Consider the following 27064-nt stretch of genomic DNA (forward strand, 5'->3'; position numbering starts at 1 on the left):
TATTTTCATGTACATTCTAGGTGTCTGTTTCAGTAAAAAATAAATAAATTCTTACGTGTTTTGAGATGGTCTGTCATAACGTTTTAGCATTCAATAAGACATTGTCAGTTTTTGTATTAGTATTCCTGAAAAACGGACCCAAGCACACATTCTGTACAGCAGGTTTTACAGAACCATCAACACTATAGAAGAAAAACTGTGCACGCGCATAAAGTTCTATTATACGCTCACACATAAAAAAAAAAAGAGTGGCAGCTGCACGCAAAGAAAGTGACTCTTTTGTTTGGACAGGCGACGAAGATGCAATTACTTCTGCTCATCGCATTTAATTACAAAACTGTGAAATATCAAGAGAATGTCGACGGGGAGTCCTGAAGATTCTTCATCCACTGAAACTCATCTGATTCTACAGCTTCCCTCGAAAACTTTCAGTTACACCAGCAATAGTTTGCCTCTTGGATTATTGGAGTGGAAACCTAAAGCAGAACGGCGCTCCTGATAGGTTTTATCATAATTTAATCTTGGCATCTGAGCTAGTTTAGCTAGCATGATAATGTACTGTAACTATCGATGTATATGTTATGATGCATAATCTTTGTGTTGGTGTGTTGTTCATATTTTCTAAAATGGTGTTTTCAATGAGGTGAGGAAACATTCTAAATTGTTCACTAAGACAAACGACAGCCAGAGAGGAGAGAGAATGGAAAAAGTGTTCCAAGGATCGAGTTGCACGCAAATGGGAAAATAAAGAAGAAGATGTTGGATTGTGTCTATATAGATGAATGAAAGTAGTCGTTCACTGTTTGATACTGTATGTGCACTATTTTAAAAAGTGAATATTGTCCAATAAATAAAGTAAATAAATGTCTGTCATTGTTTACACCACACGCACATAATTCACCGAGATGTTGTTGTCATTCCACACTTTTAACAAAAGTTAAAATAGCAAACGTGTACAGTAGTGAAGAAGACAAACAATCACTGGTTCTTATGGTGGCCCGAGATTGACATCATTGTATTTAAAATAATATGACGTGTGTATAATGTGTACGTGTCCGTACTTCATGCTTGGTAGATGGTGACAACGTTTTGTTGCCATAGTGTTAATAACAGTAACTACTCTACATTACAATCACAGCTTTGTTGTTGACAGCTGTTGTGGCGACAGAGCAGGAAGGAGGCAGCGACATCATCATTCTTGGGTACTCTGGTGGCTTCCTTCGCCACATAGAAACAACAATGCCAGAGTTTACAGACCTTCCCCACTCTGGATGCTGTTCTCAAAAATGTTCGCTTCAGACCTCCAAAAACGCTGTGGGGGGAAAAAAACGAAACTGTACATAGCTTCACCGTTTCCACCTAAGAACGTTTCTATGGGGACAGGCCCTTAGCGGAGTAGCCCTGCTTTAGAGGCAAACAACACATTAAAAACACCTTATATGATGCAGTGCGCCACTCCTAACACAATATTAAACATTGTTAAACTGTTAATCAAAAGTGTGGTGTAACAAATGAGACACTTTGGTTGCCATGTTTGTTGATTTGTAAAAACTAAGTAATGTGTGTCTAACTTGTTGCCATGACAGCACTGTGCTCCATTAATTAAGCGGAATATCAATTTCATCCCCTCCTTCCTCCAATTTATTGCCGTCATAGTGCCGCCTAGTGGGAGACCAACACATCACTGCTTCGGCCTTCCCTTATTTTCGCCCCTATTGAGATAATTAATCTGTTCTTAATTGAAAACATGACATGTCACTCTTTTTTAAGACTGGGCTGTTGATGAGCAAATTTGAGTTTTTACTTTTAAGCTGGAAGTGCTGTTAAAAACTTTGGATCAATGCAATCAAATTTTGTGGCGAGCTATAGTCCATCATTAAGCGAAAAAAAATCGACGTCCTTGCTGCTGTGTATTAGCTGCACGCCGCTTTTGTAAAAACTTGGTAGGAGTATTCTGGAACAAGTGGATAATTAAGTGAGTTTTGGTTTGCAAGGCTCACCGCCCGAGACTGTTTTGCATGTGGGCTTTGTTGTTTTTTTGTTTGATGAATTTAATGAGCAGCCGTTGAGGCCCGAGGTGTACTGCTTTGCATAGCCTCTGACAGAGTTGCTGCCTCATAGCTAAGATGCATTTTTTTATGGCCGACTTCATCATCACCCGCAAAAACAAATTGAGAGTCACGCCCTGTCAGGCGTAATTATAACTAAGCCCCTCAAGTGTTTTTGTTTTGTTTTCAAGGATGATATTTTCATTTATTGATTCAGATAAGGCTAACAGTAACGCAAATCTGGTTTTACATTACGGTTCCCCCTCACACTTTCTACCTTTTTATTCTTCCAACAAGACGGATGCACACGTAGCCACACAATCAAATTGTGCCTTCTTGTCGCCGTTGGAATGGAATGGAATTGTAGAGGGCCTATGGGGTTTGGAACAAGGTTGGATTTTAGTGTCAGAGAGTGGTCATGGTCATACGTGAAGTAGTGACGGCCAACATACGTGATCAAAAAGTGAATGCGTCAGCCTGCAAACCGCCTGCTTCTGAGAAAGATCAATGTTTTCAGTGGTATTCTTTACAGAATTTCCTTTGTGATCAATAAACTATAAGAACTACAATACTGTGAAACCTCAGAGTTCAAACACAATCTATTCCAGGACATTGATTCGCTTCTCATTTGTGTTGATTTGCCATTGGACACAGGTGTCAAACCCAAACTCATTTTAAGAGGCCCACCACATAATTTTTGCGTCCCTGCCACATCATTTTATGTAGCCCGCGAAAGGCTGGAATTTCTATAATAAGTAATGTTTCTGGCTAAATGTATTGTTCTTTAAATTTTGGTAGCTAAAAAATTACTGCATGCAGTTGCATTTTTTCTAAGCGTAATTATTGTCTAATCAGCCAACACGATAATCCAAACATTTTTTGGGTTATCGAAAATGATTAAATATCTGCTTGACATCTTGACTTACAACTTCAAAGAAAATGATCCATCAATCTGTGAGTAAAAAATACAATTAAACACAATTGCCTATGCACATCGTGTAACAAGGCTATTAAGTGTTTTTATGTACTGTATGTATATTCTCGGTTACAAACGGCCCTCTGAGGGCAGCCATAATTGCAGTGTGGCCCTCAATAAAAACGAGTTTGACACCTATTGTCATAGGAAGTAATGACAATAGAAATACAGTTGTACATTTAATTTGATGCAGTTATTGACACAAATTTCTACGAAAATGTTGCCCTGGTTTTCATATACCGTCTCAGTTATCTTACGGCAAAACATTGCTTGTAACAAACCATTCCGTTTACCATACTTGCGTTTACTTTACGGACTCGGGTGCTCAAACCATGAATTGTTGACTTAAACGCTGCGATTTGAGTATGACTGCAAAATTATCCACCGTGGGATCAAAGGAATCTACAAGTGCCGGTGTTTTGATAAAGATGGTGAGAAACACTATGGAATTCAAAAAAGAACTCATAGCAATGTGCGGATCTACAGTAACAGGGTACCACATTTGCACTATAACCACAACCACATTTTCATGGTCTGTGTAGTTTTTAACAGTACTATCTGCTCAGTGTAGAAGTCAGCACAGAATGTTTACTAAATCTGAAGTGTGAAACCTTAGGGTCTTTTGACTTAAAACCCCACTTAAGAACTTTCGGTTTTGGTTCATTTTTGCGGCACCAGTCGACCAAAGCGAAGGGAGGAAGACCACATTTCCCATGAAGACCAGCGCATGTAGCATCAAACTGACACGATAATACCACAATGGTTCAGAATGACTGATCTTTCCACAGTAGGAACCTACATATTTTACCAAAACTTTATATTTGCGGTTAACAGTTATCGCATTGTTTTTTCTTTATATAGTACTTTAGTTTGTTGCTGGTTGTGTCAGTGTGGAACTGCGAACTATTAAGCTGGTGGGTATTTATTTCTACCACGCACATTTCCAATAGCTAACATTAGCATTTCCATTTTGATTTCAGCATCAAAAATCACTTACTCGTGTAGCAGGAACACAACCAAGGCAGCATCGGGCAAAAATCCCTCCTCGTTTTTAAGCTCACGGCAGCGAGTGAAAGCAGCGTTAATGTTCATTCTTGACTGTCCTGTAGCCTCCTTTTTTGTATTTTGTCTCTTCAGGCAAAACTTTTTGTTTCTTTGGTTGTTTTGCAGCTTCTGCCATGATAGCAGTAATTGCACGCAGACGTTCGCATCGACTTCCGTTTTTTAACGAAAGGAGAATGAGTGGGTGAAGTATGCCGTAAAGCAAGCACATTTGTAGTTTTTTGTGTGGCAGGATTCCTGCCACCTTCCTCAAAGTTGCTTATGCCAGTAAGAGCGATACAGACCCCCTCAGGCCATGACAGATGTGGCATTAGTTGTAAGTCCATGTATCATTCCAGAAGTTATAAAAATATTTAATGAAGGTTGAAAAGTTACTTATGCTGCTTAAAGAACAATTATATGCTAATCAGGCTCACTCTATGGTGACTTGAGGCAAATGTTTTTGCTGCCTCACACAGCAGGGCAAGGACAAGGACAGTTGGCAGGTATTTCAGCAGCCAGAAACACAATCTGTTTGACCTTTTGTCATTTCAAACTGTCTTGAATGGCATACAAAGTGTGTCATTCAAGACAAATATATGTAACTTTTGAACTCCCGAAAAAGAATGTAGTTAGTTCTGAATCTCATGCCTAATTAGTTCTCACAACTTTCATTCTGAAAAGCTGACACGCGAATATTATAGAATTTGGTTCAACGCTGCATTATTCAGGGGACTCCTACTGAGCAGCACTGTGAAGTTGTATTATTAAAGAAAGATTCATTGATCTTGTACTTTTTCTCTCTGCGTGTGTGTTTCTCTCCCCCTCCTCTCTTGTTTTGGCATGAAGGTCAGCAGATAGTGAGATCGGATAACCAGTTCAAGGTGATGTGTGTGGCCTCGCATCCCAGCAATCCGGAGGTGTTCCTGTGCGGAGGTTACAGTTCAGTGGTCAAGGCGTGGGACTCTCGTAGCTGCAAGGTCAAACATATTAACCTCCTTACACTACATCTATCATCTTTATTGAGTCGGCTTCACATGCTGTGCTTTGACCCTTTTTAAATCGAAAGCATCCTGTGCAGTCACACACACGCGCACTCTTAAACCAAAATGTGTATGCTTGGAAGACCAACGTGACCCGAATTATACCTCACTAAATTAATGCATACACGGCACTAAGAAGTGCAGGTTATCTCACTAATTGTGAAAAGCGAACCTCATTGACTCATAAATTGTTTTAGTGAAGCTTGCAACGTAATAATACTATTAAAGCTGTAATGGGCTCTTTTATATGATAATCCTATTCACTCTTTCACAATCTGAATGCACACAGATAATTTTGACTAAAAGCCTATTGAATGGTTTTGAATGACAGGCTTTCAGCTTTAGGTCCAGGAATTGCTTCTGCCAGTAGGTCTCAATTGAAAATTGCAGAAAGAGCTTGTGGGTGATTTGATTGACTGCGGCATCAAATGGTCCTACCTGTGGCGTTTTGGCATGTTGTTGTCATGCATTTCACAAATATGTGTGCCACCTTTTCTAGACTACATTGAAGCGCGGTCTAGACAACATAGCCTATTTTTAGTATGTCAGAAGTGTGTTTAGGGAGGCGCTTCGGTGTTGTGATGTTGCATCTGGAATGGTCCAAAGGCAAGAGAATGCAGATTGTAATCGGGTTTTTTTCCCCATACAGGAGATATGATAATATATCTCCTATATGAAAAAATACCATTAAAAAAAATAATTAATTGAATTTGTTTTAATCAGCCCCTTAGTCATCCACCAGTTATAGCAATATAAATGTAATTGCTGAATGTTTAATATTATCGTTTATGTATTTCTGACAAGCGCACAGATGGAGTATTCTCTCTCTCAGTTATTTCTTTGCAGCACGATCGCCTCCCTTCTCACCATTGTTTGTGCGTAACTGTGCCGGTTGGCATGAACTTTCCAGACATGCTAGAAATAGACACAAAACGTCGGCCGCAGGACAGTTTCAGTCTTGACAAATCACATTGGGAGCGCAAGATTATATTTGCATCTCCTCCACCAAGTATTGTGTGCTTTCTAATCTGCATTACAGTATTCTGCATGTACAAGTGAAACTGAAAAAATTGAATGTCGTGCAAAAGTCCATTCATGTCAAATATGAAACTTTTACTGGACATAAAATTCTTACATGTCAAGTGAGATAAGTCAAGCCCTTATTTGTTATAATTTTAATGATGATTACTGATGGCTTACTGTTTTTGAAAATCCCAAAGTTTCGGAGATTTTAAATTCGAGGTTTTCATAAACTGTAAGCCATAATCATCAACATTATATCAAATGAAGACTTGAAATATCTTAAGTTGCATGTTATGAGCCTATGTCATATATTAGTTGCACCTTGTAAATCTAATTGCTGGAATAAACAAAACTTTATTCAAATGTTTTGAGTTTCACCTTTTCATTAAAACAGACACGCTAAATAGATTTCATGCTCTATTTTGCTCATTTAAAGGGGAAGTGCACTTTTTTTTGGAATGTTGCCTATTGTTCACAATCACTATGAAAGACATGAGGACAGATGGATTTTTTGTTAATGCATTCTAAATATTAAATAAATGCAATCAAATGTCCACTTACAATGGAGCCTACGGGAGCCGTTCAATTCTGCCTTTAGAGCCCCTAAAAAAACATCCAAACACTTCCATTAGGGTTTTATATACATAATGTAAGTATATATGTAATGTAGTAACAGGCACATTTATAATAACATTTAATGTTTACGTATTTTGATCATTTTAAGCATACGCGGTGCATTAATTTAAAAAACGCATCACAACAGTTGCTTTTTTTTTTCATCACTAATTTCTGCTCACTGCAGACTTAATGAGAGCCAACAAACATAATAACACATCACTTACTGTATAAAGTCTGCTGTCATTAGGATGCCGACTGCTAGGATGTTCATATATTCCCATTTAGATGAAAAATGTCTCATAATCTTTGCAAAAAAACGGCGTGGGGGAACGGGGGGGAACAAGTGCTTTTCTTGTCGTCCTCGCCAGTTCCAGGTCCTAAATGGCTATCAAAGTGTCCCAACTTGTCGGATTATATTTTCAGCCATCTACTTTTCAGGTGAGAGGCATGATTTATGATCTACAATAAACATACAGGAAACAGGGAAACGAGGAAGCAGCTGATCAATCGGCACACAAGAAGTGTTTACGGTGCGGCTATGAATAGTTTGTCTGCGTTATCACTTCTATTAATAATATCACTAATACTGGGTTAATATTCAAGTCACGACATGTAAATGGAGTGGTAATTTTATGGGCGGAATAGTGGAGCTCCCATTGGCTCCGCTGTAAGCTGACTTTTATCAAAGTTTAGTTAATATTCGTCTTTCATAATGATTGTGAACGATTGACAAAATGAATAAAAAAAGTGCAGAGTGCAGTTCCCCTTTAAGAGACACAATCCTCTGCGCACAAGCTTAGATCAGCTTTGCATTTGCTATCAAGTTTGCACGTGTTTTAATACATGCACACCTATAGTAGATCAGGCCCTTAGTCTAAAGTCAGGTATTACGATTGCTACCTCCGTTTTCACACGCACTACGTCAGTCGATTACGAGTGCTAAATAACCCACCTTAGAGCCCAACAAAATTGTAGCTTGCAGTAATAGTCCAATCAAAGTAAAGGAGAGCCTTAGAGTCTGTAATTCCAGAGTATCACTAAACACACCACATCACACTCTAACCAACAAGAATATGTTAAATGTTGATTTATCCATTTAATTTGTCATTGTAATGAATTTTTTTATGTTTTCCGCATGTAAAACTAGAATTATTATGTATAAAAAAGTGTTGGGTGTTAACATGTTTAAGGAGTCTGGAAAGGAATATGGTTTTAAATACACCCTTTGGACAGTACTTCCTCATACAGTGTGGTGCTTGTTTATTTACTAATAAGTAACGACAGAGTCCACCATACGTTTGTTAGAGATAAGTCACTTACATTTTCGAGTGGATGACACACCATGCGATTAATTGAGGTATACAGGAGGTCAAAAATCTTTTGCTATAGTGTCGCCCATTCTTCTGATGTGTCTGCAAAAGTCACAAGTAAAAATTAAAGCAATGGCTACTTTAGGTTTCAGTTATGTTAACAACCGCTTACTGTATTTATGCGTCAGTCAGCCAGTTCAAAGTGGCGTCAACTTAAACGGGTTGTGCTGTACTGAATGACATTGTACTACATTTCATATACTGTATAATTTTTTCCCCAGGTAGTGAAAGTGTACAAAGCGGGGATCCAGCAGACGTTAGACATTCTTTTCCTGAGAGGTGGTTTGGACCTTATCACAAGTTCAGACTGTGTCAGCAGAGACTCTGCAGACCGCACCCTCATCGCCTGGGACTTCCAGACCACAGCCAAGGTCTCCAACCAGATCTACCATGTAAGTTTTGGTAACCGCTGTATAAACAAGATGTTGTGATATGTATGTATCAATAAAATAGCTGCTAAACACAACCGTGCAACTTAATTCTCTGTCAGGGGTGTTAAATATGTCCAAATATAGTGATAAAAGTACTAATTTATTTACCTTCCGGATACCAGGAGAGGTACACCTGCCCCAGCCTGGCTCTTCACCCGCAGGAGGACTCATTTGTGGCCCAGACCAATGGCAACTATATGGGAGTTTTTTCCTCCCAGCGGCCCTATAGAATGAACAAGAGACGCCGCTACGAAGGACACAAGGTCAGAAACTACTTTGCCCCCGGGGGAGCGGGGGGATGTGGGAGGGGAGAGAGTGCATGAGTTTCACACATGCACGATCAATAGCGAAATAGCAGTGTTATCGGATGTACAGTACGGACACATAATTAATAGTAGGCAAGGAAGTGTCAAACACAACATGTAAATTCAAGGCCTGCAATGTTTTTTTTCTAACACCCTCTGCCAACATAAATGTGTTATACTTCTACAGAGTGGGGGGATAATGGAATTCTCGTGCAATTTGACATTACATAGCACACTAACCAGCCACAACAATATTTACACATGTACTTTTAATCGTACGATCAAGTGATAAATTGGATAAGCTAATTAGTTGTTTTTTTCTTACGGATTCAATGTCATTCAAAAGACAACATTTGAGTCAATTGACCTTATAATTTTTTGTTGATATGGAACTGTTCTCTAATCCTGCAAAACTCCTAAAATCACATTTTGGATCCCTTCCAACTTAGTTCAAGGATGAGGATGGTACAGTTGGAAAGTTTACTTGTAAAAATACGGTGGTGGAACTGTTCAACCCTAGACATTTGGAGGTAGATGTGAATTTAAACCACGTACGACCTGTTGAAAAGTTATTTCAAAAGAAACAATCCATGGATGATCCTAAAACCCAAGCACCCAGTTCGGATACTTCCCAATGTTTTAGAAGGATGTGGGTAGTACAGTTCAAAGCTAATTCCGACAAATTAATGAATTGAATGAATCATTTAACAACCTTATTTTAAACAAAACCATTCATGGATGAACCAAATCATAGTTTTTATACTTCCCCATACTGTAGAAGAATACAGATGATAAGGCTGGAAAGCAAACCCTTAAACATGTTGGTGGATAACTGCAATTTAGGAATGTAACGGTATGAAAATCTCACGGTACGGTATTATCACAGTATTAAGGCCACGGTATGATATTATTGAGGTATATGTTAAAAAAAAAACTTAATAATGCCATTGTGTGCAAAATGACGTGGCAGGAATGTTTAGGATAAACACACTTACTGTAATTGAACACAAACAAAATGTTAAAATGTTCTAATCATATTTATTACTACAAACATGTATCTTTGGGCACCTCTTGATTCGATTACGATTCAGGAGCTACGACTCGATTAAAAATCGATTATTGATGCATCTTTAATTTATGTATATTGATGCAGTTTTACATTTATTTTCGTTTCACTAAATAAGCATTTAGCAAAACCCCTATTTAATATTTGATAGTATGTAATGCTAGGACATTTGACACAAATTAGTAACCAGACTACGATACGGAGGAGTTACCATTCATCTTTCTATCGAGCTCAGATCATTCCTGCCTTTACATTGATAGTGACATCACAGAGATATTAAACAAAGATACATGGCAAGTACAACATGGCACGGTAGGCCTGGGCAATATGGCCTAAAAATAAAATCCCCAATTTTTTCACCAAAAATTTGATTGACGATTTTTACGATTTTTTTCTCCACTTTGTTTTAAAGGCCTACTGAAACCCACTACTACCGACCACGCAGTCTGATAGTTTATATATCAATGATGAAATCTTAACATTGCAACACATGCCAATACGGCCGGGTTAGATTAGTAAAGTGCAATTTTAAATTTCCCGCAAAATATTCTGCTGAAAACGTCTCGGTATGATGACGTTTGCGCGTGATGTCACGGATTGTGCGGACATATTGGGACACCATTGTGGCCAGCTACTAAGTCGTCTGTTTTCATCGCAAAATTCCACAGTATTCTGGACATCTGTGTTGGTGAATCTTTTGCAATTTGTTTAATGAACAATGAAGACAGCAAAGAAGAAAGCTGTAGGTGGGATCGGTGTATTAGCGGCTGGCTACAGCAACACAACCAGGAGGACTTTGAGTTGGATAGCAGACGCGATACCGTGGGTACAGCTTTGGCTTCCAAACATTTGATCGCTTGCCCGTACGTGCGTGCCGCTATGTGCATGTCACGTACGTAACTTTGGGGAAATATATGTGCTGTATGAACTTTACGGAGGTGAACGGTACTTTGGGCTGTGGGATTGAGTGTGTTGTGCGGGTGTTTGATTTGTATTGGTGGGTTATATGGACGGGAGGGGGGAGGTGTTTGTTATGCGGATTAATTTGTGGCATATTAAATATAAGCCTGGTTGTGTTGTGGCTAATAGAGTATGTATACTGTATGTCTTGTTTATTTACTGTTTTAGTCATTCCCAGCTGAATATCAGGTCCCACCCGCCTCTCACAGCATCTTCCCTATCTGAATCGCTTCCACTGCCCTCTAATCCTTCACTCTCACTTTCCTCATCCACAAATCTTTCATCCTCGCTCAAATTAATGGGGTAATCGTCGCTTTCTCGGTCCGAATCGCTCTCGCTGCTGCTGGCCATGGTTGTAAACAATGTGCAGATGTGAGGCGCTCCACAACCTGTGACATCACGCTACTTCCGGTACAGGCAAGGCTTTTTTATCAGCGACCAAAAGTTGCGAACTTTATCGTCGATGTTCTCTACTAAATCCTTTCAGCAAAAATATGGCAATATCGCGAAATGATCAAGTATGACACATAGAATGGACCTGCTATCCCCGTTTAAATAAGAACATTTCATTTCAGTAGGCCTTTAAGAAACCATTGTCTGCATAATTCAAAACAAGTATTTTCTTGTATTTAATCAAAAACTAGTAGTTTGAAATGCACTGCATCTTACTCTTGGCAAAATTCTAATTTGTATAATGTTGTTCTTTTTAGACAAAATATAAATTGTACTTTCTATGGAATCATTTTCCAAGAAATTAATGAAGAACTTCCCTTCGGAAGCAATACTTCTGCTTGAATAGAATACTTTTGTTAAAAAAATTTAGCTTTACCCTTTGAATGCAAATAAACAATCTCAATAAAGTGCAAACTTCAAACTTCTGTCTTAAATAGCATACTTCTGTAAATTTTTTTTAGTATTATACATTGTATCCAAACAAAAAATGAAGTAAAACATTGTGAGGACTGTAGTTTTTTTCAATAAGTAGATAAAGTAAACGCAGCCTTTTTCATTCACACATCTTGTTGGTGTGCAGAGCAACTGCTTTAGTGATCGCTCTACGCATTGTGCTTCTTTCTCATCAAACATGGCATCACTATACATACCTGGTGTAAATGATTCCACCATAGTAAGGTAGTTTTTAGCCCATAGTTGTTGCGTCTTGTTCGCCTCGTAAATAATTGTATTTCCCGCACTCGGCTGGAGTCTTCGGTTTCAGATACTGGAACAAGTTTGTTGTGCTGATGCCTTTTTTAAACAACCTTTGCATGGTGCAGTCACTTGTTCCACGCCTTTTGCAGCAAAACCAAAGTACTGACAACACTTTTTTTTCTGTGGAACGTCTTGTTCTTGTTTGCCTTAGCATTAGTCATGTTTTGCTATGTCAGTCGGTAAGGAAGTACGGGGAAGGCGCAAGCTACGGGAGCTTTTTAGGGGCACAAAGTATGCCGGAGCAAAATGTATTATTTTATTTTTAAATCGTCTGCAACAAATAACTCCAGGATATAAATACAATTGATATATCACCAAGGCTTATGGCACGGCCATGGCAAAACAGACAGGGAATCATCATCCTCTTTGTTTTATTCAATCAAAACACTCAAAATCTGGGTTGTCAAACAATGCAGGAGGTCCTGTTTGGAGCACTCCTAAAAAATATAATTTTATACAGTTTGCATTTGGACAAATTCATCATACACAACCTTAATATGCTTTTTCTTAGGTGGAAGGATATGCGGTGCAGTGTGAGTTTTCTCAGGATGGAACAATTTTAGCATCCGGCAGCTCCACCGGCTTGGCCCACTTCTACGACTACCACAATGCCCGTCCACTTACTGCTTTCCAAGCCCACAGCCAACCATGCCTGTGCGTTTCTCAGCATTGTGTCCTGCCGGCGACCGCAGCTACTTGCGACTGGGGTGGAGCTATCAAGGTCTGGCACTGAGGTACTGAATGGAAAATTTAAATGAATACATATGATAGGTTGGTGAAGAGACATTGTGGAATTGTATCATTGGAGTACACAAACACTGTTAGCACTTCTCCAAATAATCCTTTAAAATAAACTATTATTTGTATCTTGATGTGTCTATGTTTTAGCCAGCTCTTATATGACTTTTCCCTCACTACTGAAAACGAGAGCTCGAGAGACAGCACTGGAATGATGCGTTCAAATCTGTCAGCTCTTGTCAGCACTTTGTCCCAAATCCCACAAGTCAACAAAAAGCAATGACATGCTTTGTGATCCACAGTCACCCGAGAGAGACTCGCTTGGAAAGGAGCCAGCTTAGGTGGTTCGGGCATCTCGTGCGGATGCCTCACGAGCGTCTCCCTAGGGAGGTCCTCGTTGCACGTCCCTCTGGGAGGAGGCCCCGTGGCAGGCCAAGGACCAGATGGGGGGATTATATCTCCTCTCTGGCCTGGGAACGCTTCGGGATTCCCCAGGAGGAAGTCACTAATGTTGCTCTGGAGAGGGAAGTCTGGGGGTCTCTGCTGGAGCTGTTGTCCCCGCGACCCGATTCCGGATAAGCGGTTGAAGATGGATGGATGGATGCTTGTGATCCCTTTTCACTCCTGAAGCCTTTAAAACACAGTATATGTCACTCCTGCACATACAGAATTCTAGTTTTTGCGCTCTTATTCAAGTAAGAAAAAATGTTCACTGTATTATTTATTGCCCTTGGCTTTTGGGCTAGGTATTGACAAGGACTTGACACTACTGTATGCATAATAATACAATACAATACAGTATTGCGATATTGTGATATATTTATATTGCAATAGTCTACATATGTCAGTGATACCTGTAAAATGCATCTTAAAATACATCTTGTTTATGTATGTACATTATAATAATTCATTTGACAGACTGAGTCAAAAAACAATATACTGGTAATTCATCCATCCATCCATCCATTTTTCTACCGCTTGTCCCTTTCGGGTCGCGAGGGTTGCTGGCAAATGATCCATTTCAGATTATTGTACAATCAACGGACCAAGTTTACTTAAATGTTAAAAAACAAACAAACTTCTACTTCTTAACTGTCTGTTTCTTCAGCAACACTTTTCGGAATTGGAGCATAACGTAGGAGCATTGACGGTTCTTGGTATTGGCCACATGGATACAGGTGGTTTTCTCTTGAGGGCGCAGCAAGGATAAAGGGAAAAAAAGATTCACCTTGTGTGCTGGATGGGCGCCCCGTCAGGCAGGGTTACCGGCGTCGCCATACTGCAACTTAAAGTGGATTAAACCAAACTGAATAGTGAAGGGCGTGATTTTACTGCTGGGCCTCAACCCTCAAGTTGATTAGAAAGTAAAAATATCCATCCATCCATCCATTTTCTACCGCTTGTCCCGTTCAGGGTCGCGGGGGTGCTGGAGCCTATTATTTAAACATGAACAAATTGTATTCTTAAAGGGGAACTGCACTTTTTTGGGAATTTTGCCTATCATTCACAATCATGGAGAGACAAAGACACATTTTTTTTTTTTAGAAATTATTGGAAACTCAAGACAGCCATGACATTATGTACTTCACAAGTGTATGTAAACTTTTGACCACGACTCTGTGTGTATATATATATATATATATATATTTATATATATATATATATATATATATATATATATATATATATATATATATATATATATATATATATATATATATATATATATATATATATATATATATATATATATATATATATATATATATATATATATATAATTTGCGCGACTACTTCCATTAGCTACTGCTAAACAATACTGTTTTGAAATCCAAACAAATCTGAGGTCGATGAGCATTCAGTTTGATTTTAATGGTTCCATTATGCACACAGAAAATCTGAATTTTCAAAAGCAAAGCATGAAGGTCCGTATTGTATTTCCCAACACTCATCTTTATTAAATAAATACATCAAAAATATATAATCATGCATCAGACAGACATGTTGACATTCAGGTCTGTGGTTACTGGGGCAGTTTTGGAGGTAGGACTGGCCAGAAAGCACTTGTGCCTCCTCGACCAGGGGTCAACACATTCCAACAATATAATATCAACAGAATAGAAAACAGTCGTATCGGTAGAAGAGTTGTGTATAGATGCATTTAGTGTGTATCTCTTTCTCTATACACTACATCCCTTAAAAAAAAATCAATATTGTTCTTAATTATTTTGATAATGACTGGAGAAACTTTAGTGCTGCAGTTTTTACATTTAGCAGTTGCAATTTCAACCAATTTAAAACAGCCAGAAGCCAGTGTTTTCAAAAATGGGAGAGGTAGAAACATGACAATCCACAAAATAATCTTATTTTAAGTATTTTTGATAGTTTCTTATGCCTTTCCTCTTTGAGGTAAAAGCAAGCAGAGAAAAGCTACTAAAGTCTTTTTCTGGGGTGACGCTGAGTTTCGCTTTACTTATTGAACTTAACGATGGAAGCCCACTTCTGCAATTGTAAAGATACAAATATCCTCTGTCATTTAAATGTTGTGCTCTCCAAAGGGAAATATGGACTTACCACTCAAAATAATGGGAATCCGTATCAAAATAATGACTTGTGATCTCATTATTTATCAAGCGTTTGTAAAAATCTGGTGTGAAAGTCTAATTGGATACACTTGATTGCAATTTTGGTCGCATTTATGTTTTTTATAGCACTCGTCTTATTTCACAAATCCTAAAAAGACAAATTAACGATTCATCCTGGGGTGCGCCTCATAAGTGTATTGACTTTCTATTGTTCTATGGTGTACAGCCAAACGGACCAGAATGAAATGTGATCACACAGTGTTCCCAGTCGTACAAGAGACTCACTCCTGTCGTTATGTCAAGCAGGAAGAAGACACTAGAGTATGTACAGTAAGAATACATCAGCTATAGAGTACCTACACTTATTTCATGCTGCAAATGTTGTGTGTCCACTAAACAGAATTAAGGCAATTTTCACAAGTGTCCTGGTATGCGACTATCGACTGTGCAATGCAACATTACATGTCAATATCTAATTTTAGATATAGAAATAAGAACAAAATGCTGCTTGAGTCATGTTAAAAAGCTTGCGTCTGAACCACTGCATTACAATTAATAGTTTTACTTTCCTATTTTTTTAGGTTTTCCCTATTATAACAATTTTCTGATCAAATTATTAAGATAAACAAAAAAAATATATATCGAAGGTTGGCTATACACTTATAATGAGATACATATTTAGCATAATCCATTATGCTATGAAGTAGGTCCCTATGACATGATGGATAACATTACCACTCCCACACTGTAGGATGTTTTCATCACATCGTACATGCTTCTGTTATACAGTAGGTGTAACAATTTTTTGCTGGTATTACTAACAGTACCAAAGTTATGTGAGAAAGCACAGTATGTTCATGGTCTGTCTTTTATCCCAGTGGTTCTAAATACCATCATTAAACTGAAACGTCACAGAATTGCTACACCATAGTGGGTCTCGAGTACTCTAGCTATACTTTAATTATGACGTACAATAGAAAGTAAATGTCGCAGACTGCATCGAACATGCCTTGGCTGAGATACATAAAACATCAACGGACACTCTTTTCACACCAAGTATGCTGCAGCAGACATTTAAGACATACAGTACAGAAGGCTAGTTATCATCATCGTCATGCATAAACGACAAGCTCTCCCTCGTCGCGTCAGTTCAGCAGCGTGCCGTAGAGCTGCGCCTTGGTCAGACTGTCTTTCCTCGTCAGCCCCGTGCTGCCAAATTTTTGGTATCTTGGTGAGGTCTTTTTCGGCAGTGCGGGGCCGACGGCACTGAGGGCAGAGCTGGAGCTCGGGCGGGGCCTGACCTTCGGCCTGGGACTCGGGTAATGCTGAAGACTGGAGGCTTCTAAGGAGCTTTGGTGTAAGGACTCGGCCGAGCTTCCGGCGCTCAGATTGACATAGTCTTTCTTGGCATTGCCGCCCGCCGCCGTCACTCCCCCTCCGCCCTCCTTGTCTTTAGAACTTCCTGAGAGGACCAAGCTGTCCGGGTTGCCGTCCTGGGCTCGATACAGCGCAGACGTTTTTTTCTGTTTGCGAAGTTCTACAGGTGGAAGTTTGGGGCTGCGGCTGGGCGAAGGAGCAAAACGCTGGTCCAGCATGTGGCTGTGGAAGACGTCATCTCCCTCTTGGAAGCTGCTGTAGAGCAATCCTTTGGCCTTGCTCGAGGGGCCCACGGCATAATGGCACTCTGAGAAACTGTACGGGGAGACCCGTCCTGTGACGTTACGGTAGGAAGGCGAGAACGCGTTGATGTCTTCTACACTCAGCTGTCTCCACCGGCTGCTTAGGTCATCCTCTGCCGCGTGGCTGTCAGCTCTGCTATCCAGAGGTCCTCCCTGTGCCTGACCTAGGCCGGTTGTAGACCCCATGCTGTGAGAGGAGGCCAGGCGAGGGCTGCTGGAGTGGTATGGTTCACTGAGGCAAGAGGCTGGCCTGGCGTATGCTGGCGTGGTGCCCTTCTGAGGGCTTCTCGATGTGATGATGTGCTGAATGCTGTTAGACTTAGGGAAACCTGGGCTGTCTTTATCGTAGGAAGACATGCTTTTACGGTCATACTCCCCACTGCCGCCATCCCGCCAGTCTAAGTACAAACCCTGGTGGGAAGTAGATAAAGTGCTACTGGCCGTGCGTGCACCCCCTAGTCCGCCTTTATCGTCTGAGGCAAGGCTGAAACTGGAGTAGGAACTGGAGGCGGGGAGGCTTGTGGCACTGAACTCGTCATGGTGGTGGAAAGGCGATGGTGGCTCATGATTGGAGAAGCTCCCCGAGGGGTAGGCCTCCTCATCTGGATTGCTGTCAGTGGAGTTCTGGGCGTGAAGCTGGTGCACAACAGTGCCGTGAAGGTCCATACTCTGCCGGCGATCTGTATCCTGCCAGCGTTCAGGGCAATAGAGGGCCGTATCACTGCAGTACAGGTCAGAGGTCTTGTATGTATTGCGGCGGTTGAAGTGATCATTCGTTCCTGTTCCCGTCATCGAGTCTCCTTCCTGCGGGCGAGGGCTGAGGGATCGAGTAATGAGGCCACTGTTTCCTGGTTCTGGCTTTTCAAGGAGCTTGGCAATGACGGCTGTGGGCACAGCATCAGAATAATTGGAGTGGCACATGGCCATGGCCGCTTCACCGCCCTGATTATGTTTCTCCATGTGGGAAGTGATGCGCTCCTGAAAGTCCAGTGGCAGCTGCAGCACAGAGAGACAAAACAGGCCTAATAAATATTTCAACATTAAAATTGAGGTGTTTAACTGATCGCAAGTGACTCATTCTTCAGATTTAATAAGACACGCTTTCGGTAAAATTAAGTGAAAGTTTTCATAATTTGTACAGTGAGTGCAAATGGATCTTTTTAGGTTTACCTTAATCTTCGGTCTATAAGCCGCTACTTTTTCCCCAGACTTGGAACCCGTCGCTTTAAAAGTTAAAGTTAAAGTTAAAGTCCCAATTATTGTCACAAACACACTGGGTGTGGTGAAATTTGTCTTCTGCATTTGACCCATCTCCATGTTCACCACCTGGGAGGGGAGGGGAGCAGTGAGCAGCAGCGTGCGCCACGCTCTGGAATCATTTGGTGATTTAACCCCCAATTCCAACCCTTGATGCTGAGGGAGGCAATGGGTCCCATTTTTATAGTCTTTGGTATGACTCGGCCGGGGTTTGAACTCACAACCTTCCAGTCTCAGGGCGGACACCTTAACCGCAAGGCCACTGAGCTGGTAACAGTGCTAGACAGTTCACATGCTGCCAATACAGGGGTATTACTATTGATCGATAGATCAATTTATATTCTTAAGATTCAAATATATCGATCTGTGCTCTACTTGTTGGCCCTCTAGAAGATATGTATCGATCTAACATTGTTTTGAAAATTAATTAATCGATTTTATTGATACCAGAAAATAAAACATTGGCTTTAAGAAGGGCAGACTTTATTTAAAGTTGTTTTTAGCACTTTTAAATAAATAAAAGCGTTAAACGTTATCATCTGTGACGTCATCGCCACGCACCATCAAAACAAATATAACCGATACCGAGCCATCATTGTGGAAACACTTAGGCTTTTGCAAAGACAGAGATGTTCTTAATAGGTTGCTCACTGAGTTATGTAAAATACAATGACGACAGAACCAATCTTTCGAACATCCTTCGGCGCCATTGAATTCAACACACGCTCATGGAGCAGGAGCACAAAGTAGAAGTTGATTTCACTTGCTCTTCTGTTAAATATGAGAGAGTAGTGTAACAGTTTCAACATCTGTTGAATTGTCATGCCTGCGTTAGTGCAAGGATGACGTCAAAGGAGGTCGAATGTGATGTGACGAGAGTAGATATTGACAAACAAAAAACAGACAATAACAAAAAAAAAGATGTTGGAAAAAGAACAGTAAAAGAAGTAGGTACATCTATGGCTAATTTAACCTAAACATATGCTGGTTGCACTTTTTATTTTATTTTAATATTGTATTATTTTATGTTGAAAAACAAAAGCAGAATTAGCAGGTAAATCTACAGGTAAAATGTAGGTTACTGTACTTTTATTGAACATTTCTCAAAAACTGAAAATGAGAGCAGAAAAGGTTTGCTCTGGTTAATCCAACCTAAAGTGTTGATGCACTTTATTCAAATAAGATGGCCATTAATCGCTGTTTACTTGATTGTTTGTACCAATAATTAATTTAAACATACCGTATTTTCCGGACTATAAGGCGCACTTAAAATCCTTTTTTTCCCTCAAAACTCGACAGTGCGCCTTATAACCCGGTGCGCCTAATGTACGTAATAATTCTGGTTTTGCTTACCGACCTCAAAGGAATTTTGTTTTGTACGTGGTGGGATAGCAATATGACTCAAGTAAACAACACCAACATTTTATATGTTCCATTGAAAATATAGAACATTACACACGGCGCTCATAAATCTAGCAAAATGTTTTTGTACGACTTTGGTAGGCTATGAAGCCACACCGCCTGATGTGCTTCAACATACGAGTAGTATTATGGTATGGTACATATTATCTGGCGTTTTGTTCCGCATTATTATGCAAAAACAACTTTTCTTCCCTTCTGGTACCTGCTGATCTGTATTTGGGATCTGCATAAATCCTGAAAAATTGCGAGCGTCCGCCTTTGTAGTCCGTGACGAGACCGTAGTCGATAAGCTTCTTCTTTTGCTCTACTTGTTATGATGCATTCATCCTCCGCTGTTGCCATTTCTAATATAAAGTAGTTTAAAGTTCTTACTTACATCTGTCAGTAAACTCGCCATGAAAGCGCTAAATCATACCGGTGTAGTGAGTTTACATTATTCATCCAAGGAACTTTAGTCATTAGAGAGTCCCGGTCGGACGGTTTTTCACGGGACACATTTCCGGTGTTGTTGTTTCCTGATGAGGAGATGCTGCTCCGTTATTGATTTAAGTAAAGTCTGCGTGCCATTAAAACAGTTAGCTCTATCTTTTGACACTTCTTCCACTCCCGTACTTGCACGCTACACCGCTACAACAAAGATGACGGGGAAAAGACGCTGCCGAAGGTGAGCCACGTAAATAAGACCGCCCACAAAACGGCGCATCTGGAAGCGACTGTCAGAAAGCGGCTTGAAGATGATCTGTAAAACATAATCTATGCAACATTTTGCATAGATTAATAATCCGGTGCGCCATATGTATGAAAAAAGATCAATAATAAACCATTCATCGGCAGTGCGCCCTATGGTCCGGAAAATACGGTAATTTTCTTATGCTCATCTGCAGTGTCCTGGATTTATTTCACAGTCACACAGTTACTGAATTGATTTCAACTCACAAAATTGTTTCGGATCTTATCGATATAAATAAATTAACATCGTCCCTGAATTTTATCTGTTACCTCAAATTATGATTCCAATCAAATCCTCGTTAAGACGAATCGTTACACCCGTACGGCAATAGTTAGCCTTGTCATATCAAACCAGGGAAATTGCCGACAGGGTCACGGTGGACCAATTAAATTGTTCACATCAAATCAAACGCATTGTGCACTCACCTTCACCTTGGAGAAGACGCGATGAAATTCTAACAACCCACCAAAAGTGATTAACCCGGCCATCAAAAAAAGGAACCTGCCAATCTTTACTGTTTTTATATGTGCACCTGCAGTTAATGGACGTGTAAAAAATTACATTTGTCCCAAAGTTAAGTGGGTGCGGCCTAAAAAAAGGTGTGCTCTATAGCCCGGAAATTACGGTATGTGCATACTTGCCAACCTTGAGACCTCCGAATTCGGGAGATTGGGGGGTGGGCGGAGGGAGCGGGGTCGGGGGAGGGGGCGGGGCCGGGGGGCGGGGTTAAGAGGGAGGAGTATATTTATAGCTAGAATTCACTGAAATGAAAGTATTTCTTATATTTATATATCTATATAGTACAGTAATGAAAACACAATTGTTCTACTAACTGTACTGTACTTGCTGCTTACTTTAAAAAAAAAAAATAACACTTGCCTTTCACTATTTGAGTAGCTTTTGTTCTGCCATTTGAGTACTGGCGAGCGATCTCTGAATCCGGGAACATATCCTTCACGGATTTGTTGAAAACATCCGCAAATGAGAACGGAATGTTGCTTGCAAGGTGGCCCATAATACTGCGTTGCCGCCGCCTTGTGGATGTTGATTGATTGATTGATTGAGACTTTTATTAGTAGGTTGCACAGTGAAGTACATATTCCGTACAATTGACCACTAAATGGTAACACCCGAATAAGTTTTTCAACTTGTTTAAGTCGGGGTCCACTTAAATTGATTCATGATACAGATATATACTATCAGATATATACTATCATCATTGTTGTTGTTGTGTGTCAGTGTATTAACGTGCCGGCTGGAATAAACACACGCTGAGAAATAGCTCCGTGCCTGCCTACTTTATGGGTTATAGATTAACCTATGGATAACGGAGACATATATAATAGTCTCCTTTTCAGGTGAGAGACGACGCTAAAGGCAGTGCCATTAAGGCACACCCCCAATATAGTTGTCCGGCTGGAAATCGGGAGATTTTCGGGAGAATGGTTGTCCCGGGAGATTTTCGGGAGAGGCACTGAAATTCGGGAGTCTCCCGGATAATTCGGGAGGGTTGGCAAGTATGGGTATCCACTGTGGACTGGACTTTCACAATATTATGTCAGACCCACTCGACATCCATTGCTTTCGGTCTCCCCTAGAGGGGGGGGTTACCCACATATGTGGTCCTCTCCAAGGTTTCTCATAGTCATTCACATCGACGTCCCACTGGGGTGAGTTTTTCCTTGCCCGTATGTGGGCTCTGTACCGAGGATGTCGTTGTGGCTTGTGCAGCCCTTTGAGACACTTGTGATTTAGGGCTATATAAATAAACATTGATTGATTGATGATTGATTGATGGGTATGTGTTTCTACTTAAGGTTATTTTTTTCTTCCATTGCCGCTCCTTTAGGACCACCATCGTTTGCTCTGCTTTAGAAAGTAATTCATTCTCGCTCGGTTCACACAGTCTGGGCCAGCTGGTGTTTCTCGGGGGATTTGCACTACTTTGCCCCTCTAATGAACTTGTCAGAAAACTGCAGAACACCACATCCATTCATTTATTTGTGCCACCGTGTTTCCCAAAGCTATTCCGCTTTTTGCCCGGGCTTTGGCCTTGCTGTTTACTTGTCACCACACAAAGAATAAAGGTATCTATATTCATATTCATATAGAACTGTATCTTTTCATGCATTTCATCCGGTATTTTCTTGGAATTGTATAGTTTCTTAACATTTATTTTACTGTTATAACTATTTGCCAAAACCGACTTTTTCTTTATGGCTATTAAATTTGGCAGTTGGATGTTCCTTTTCCAGCTCTTTCATCCTCCGGTGCCTTCTCAAGCAAAAAGCTCTCATTTCCTCCCTCGCTCTGTGTCCCTTCTTCCTCAGTCTACAGTACCATCAAAGACCTATCAGTTCCAGAGGGTGCGTCTTAGATTCAGATTAAACGAGAGCTGCTGGGCTCCAGCTGGGAATACAAAAAAAAAAAGATAAATTACTGACTTGGCTTTGTTAGAAAATAGAAGCTCGCCTTGGCATAAAATAACCTGCATCCCGTAAATGGAGGCTATTTTTAGCAGCTGCCAATTCCCAGAAGGAGTACAGATGGAAAGTAGGTGAGGATGCTTGGATGTCGCAAGCTCAGCATCGACTGTTATCTGAGGCAAATCTTAATTAGCAGTACCACCACCACCACCACTACATTCTGTTTGCTTTTAATCCATCCAACGGCATACACTTCAACTTCTCTTGTTCCACTTATTGCTGTTAATGGTTTAATGCCTCGCCATAAAAGTGACACTCATTATATTATGCCTTCCAGCAATTTCCCTGCTTTTCTCTGGGAGTTATTAGTCTGGGATTCTGCCCAAAACGCACACAGCATTTTGGAAGAAATTCGCTTTGGAACATTATCGCTATCCAGAATGACGTCCGTAACCTGAAACGGAAGATGAAACACATTTTTCCTAGTTTTTATCGTGGTTCAACTATAGTGCAGTCGAAAGTTTAATCACAAAAAGAGCATCCTTGTTGGATGCTGGGTGTTTGATGCTACGCTCTAAGGGAGTTTCACTGCGTATGTCACTCTTGATGTGTCAGGTGGTGAGATGTTCAGCGGTTCTAATGTGTCGGACTAAATGAGTGCACAACAGTATAGTGCTTCACAATAGGGCTGGGTTATATGGCCTTTTATTAATATCTCGATATTTTTAGGCCATGTCACGATACACGATATATATCGCGATATTTTGCCTTAGCCTTGAATGAACACTTGATGCATATAATCACACCAGTATGATGATTCTATGTGTCTACATTAAAACATTCTTGTTCATACTGCATTAATATATGCTCATTTTAAAGTTTCATGCAGAGAGGGAAATCACAACTAAGTCAATTTCCCAAAACTGTATTTATTAAACAGTTATTAAGCAGTGGCACAAACGTTCATGTCATTTCAAAACTTTTGTGAATGATGTCACCAAGATGACTTATCAAAACACTAAATTAAAGTGTACTTTTTGTACAGAACACCACTACAATAGTTAAAAACAAATAAAGTGCACTTTTGTGCATGATGTCACACAAGATATTTCAATAACTGTCAAATAAAAATGAGCTGCATAATAGGAAATCAAATAATGTATGTCCTTCGCTATGTGGTAGGTTACAGCGGACGTTATCTCCTTCTGTTGTTGATTTTTTTTTTCATACGGTGTTGATGTGGAAATAGTTGCTTCGGCATTTTGTTGGTGTGGCACCGGCCGGTGATGTTGACATACACAGTTTCAAGCACTCCTCATTCTCTAGCGGGTGACTTTTCAAATGATGCTACATTAGCAGTGGTGCTACTTGTAGTAGCAACGCTTTTGCCGCATAAATGTTCAACATATTCCCGCTTGAAGCCAAACCACCGCCAGACTGTTTTTCTTGGGAATTAATTCTTCCTCCGTTTGTTACCAGATTCGCACCTTCTCTCTCTCGTATTACCACCCGCACCGCACCGTTAGCATCACAGCTAAAGTTACCATGTCGCTACCTGTCTGCTCCGTGGGAGCGTGTGATGTTGCACACGTGACGTATGTAAGAAGGTGCGCTTGTTTTATGTCTCTGTGAGAAGGAGAGACAAGAAAGAGTGGGAAACGCATGCAGTGTAATGCCCGCAGCTAAAAGCAACTGCGTGAGAACGTATACTCGAATATCACGATTTAGTCATTTTCTATATCGCACAGAGACAAACCCGCGATATATATCGAGTATATCGATATATCGCCCAGCCCTACTTCACATAGCCCTGAATGCTCATTAATAGGCCGGTAGTTGGCAGGATTTTGCAAAAAAACTACACAGACAGTTTCAAAGAAATTTAGAAAAATCTACAGTGGGACTTCGATTACACAGCATTGTAGAAACTTTTTGATCTACGAACTGCAGAATGAATAAAAACATGATTTGGTGTTTGAATTTTGTGTCCGTGTACGAACGTTTCATCCACCCATTTTGAACAAGCTGGTCAATCTCCAGCGCTCACCGCTTATTGTTTGTATGCTCATTGTTGGCTTGACCTACTGTGCACAGTGTTAAATTGTGCGATTTTTAAATGTTTTTTTTTAGCCTTTTTATACATTTTTTCTAGTTTTACTAGCTCAATATCAGAATCATATTTATTGGCCAAGTATGATTAACACAGTAGGGCGGCTTTGTAAGTATATCCCGAAACTTGTCAGGTACAAAACTTTACCTTACTAGCCTATATAAATCAACCATTTATAAATACACATTAGTAGGCTGAATGAACCTCTTCAACATATTTGTAAGTTGTTGTGGTTGTTTTTTGACTTTGCTAACAAAAGGATAGTTGACCCATCACCCCCTTGTTATGATTGTTTAACATACAGTACTGTATAGTGCTTTATATTGTGTTCAAATTGTACGAAAAGCTGACTAAAATGTGGACTTTTGTCGAGGCTGAAACCCATTGTTTATGTTTACAATGTTTCCTATGGAGAAATTTGCTTCAGTGTATACACTTTTCTTTCTTTAACCCTTGATTTACCTTTGACCAAAAAACAGTAATTTTCTGCATTTTTGTTCCCCATCTTTGACAAATCAGATACATTTAAAGGTAAGAGGGCTGAAATGTGGGCACATATAGTTTTGAACAAGTTTATCTTTAAAATGGCATCATGGCACTTTTTGCAAAGTTCTTATAAATAAAATATATTCATTTACTATACATTTAGCCCCTTTGCCAATTTTGGTCGCCCGTTGACTCCCATTGTAACACATATTTTTCAATACACTGGAAACCGGACAATGCCATCCATCCATCCATCCATCTTCTTCCGGCCGCTTTTTTTTTTGTATTACAAAAAGAGCATAAAACATTTAAAAAATCATTAGAAATGAAAAAAAAACATATCTGTGGCTAGGTCTGAAGAGGTTGAAGAATTGAAATCTTTGAAAGGAAAGTAAAAGTAAAATAAATATGTATATTTAATAGGGCTGCGAATCTTTGGGTGTCCCACGATTCGATTCAATATCGAGTCTTGGGGTCACCATTTGATTCAAAATCGATTTTTTCCGATTCAACGCGATTCTCAATTCAAAAACGATATTTTCCCGATTCAAAACGATTCTCTATTCATTCAATACATAGGATTTCAGCAGGATCTACCCCAGTCTGCTGACATGCAAGCAGAGTAGTAGATTTTTGTAAAAAGCTTTTATAATTGTAAAGGACAATGTTTTATCAACTGATTGAAATAATGTACATTTGTTTTAACTATTAAATGAACCAAAAATATGACTTATTTTATCTTTGTGAAAATATTGGACACAGTGTGTTGTCAAGTTTATGAGATGTGATGCAAGTGTAAGCCACTGTGACACTAGTGTTCATTTTTTAAATTTTTTTATAAATGTCTAATGATAATATCAATGAGGGATTTTTAATCACTGCCATGTTGAAATTGTAACTAATATTAATACTGTTGTTGATAATATTCATTTTTGTTTCACTATTGGTTTGTTCTGTGTCGTGTTTGAGTCTCCTCTCAATTGCTCTGTTTTTTGCAGTTCTGAGTGTTGCTGGGTCGGGTTTGGTTTTGGAATTGGATTGCATTATTATGGTATTGCTGTGTATTGTTTTGTTGGATTGATTAATTAAAAAGAAAAAAGAAAATAAAATAAAATAAATAAATAAAACATCGATTTAAAAAAAAAAAGAGAATCGATTCTGAATCGCACAACGTGAGAATCGCGATTCGAATTCGAATCGATTTTTCCCCACACCCCTAATATTTAACATACTTAACACTTATTAAGCACATCCGTTTTTTTGTCGCTTAAGAGGCGTACAGTAGTTTTGAATTGAAGTATTTATTGAATTTAAGTATTGATTTCAAACCTGCACAGTACAACAACACATTTTTTTTTACATCTTGGCAGAGACATTTGTGCAGGGCTTGAAAAGGGGTTGGATGAAGCAACTCAAGGGTTTAACTGTCTATACTCGAGCATCAAGGCTTGACTGTTAGCACACTTGAAAATTGTTGAAAAATACTATAATACAGCACATTTAAAGGTTTAATCTTGGCGAAGATCTGATTATACATGGAC

The 27064-nt window shown here is 39.7% G+C and overlaps 2 protein-coding genes across 5 annotated transcripts in view; one reads left to right on the plus strand and one right to left on the minus strand.

Moving 5' to 3' along the window:
* wdr25 (WD repeat domain 25) overlaps nt 1-27064 on the plus strand; it is a 100105-nt gene that overhangs the window by 43261 nt on the left and 29780 nt on the right. Inside the window, exons 4-8 of one of the 3 annotated variants that reach the window (XM_062041526.1) lie at nt 4915-5045; nt 8341-8511; nt 8673-8813; nt 12602-12824; nt 13131-13157. In XM_062041526.1, coding sequence (XP_061897510.1) covers nt 4915-5045; nt 8341-8511; nt 8673-8813; nt 12602-12823 — 665 coding nt within the window. In that variant the 3' untranslated portion in view covers nt 12824; nt 13131-13157. Of the gene's footprint in view, nt 1-4914; nt 5046-8340; nt 8512-8672; nt 8814-12601; nt 12951-13130; nt 13158-27064 lie in introns of those variants that run through there. The other 2 variants (XM_062041527.1, XM_062041528.1) reach the window with 2 other exon arrangements.
* Nucleotides 14720-27064, minus strand: part of LOC133646303 (brain-enriched guanylate kinase-associated protein) — a 131459-nt gene continuing 119114 nt past the window's right edge. For both annotated transcript variants that reach the window (XM_062041522.1, XM_062041524.1), the window contains exon 7: nt 14720-18088. In XM_062041522.1, coding sequence (XP_061897506.1) covers nt 16559-18088 — 1530 coding nt within the window. In that variant the 3' untranslated portion in view covers nt 14720-16558. The remainder of the gene's footprint in view (nt 18089-27064) is intronic.

Source organism: Entelurus aequoreus, linkage group LG03, assembly GCF_033978785.1.
Source record: "Entelurus aequoreus isolate RoL-2023_Sb linkage group LG03, RoL_Eaeq_v1.1, whole genome shotgun sequence".
Lineage (NCBI taxonomy): Eukaryota > Metazoa > Chordata > Actinopteri > Syngnathiformes > Syngnathidae > Entelurus > Entelurus aequoreus.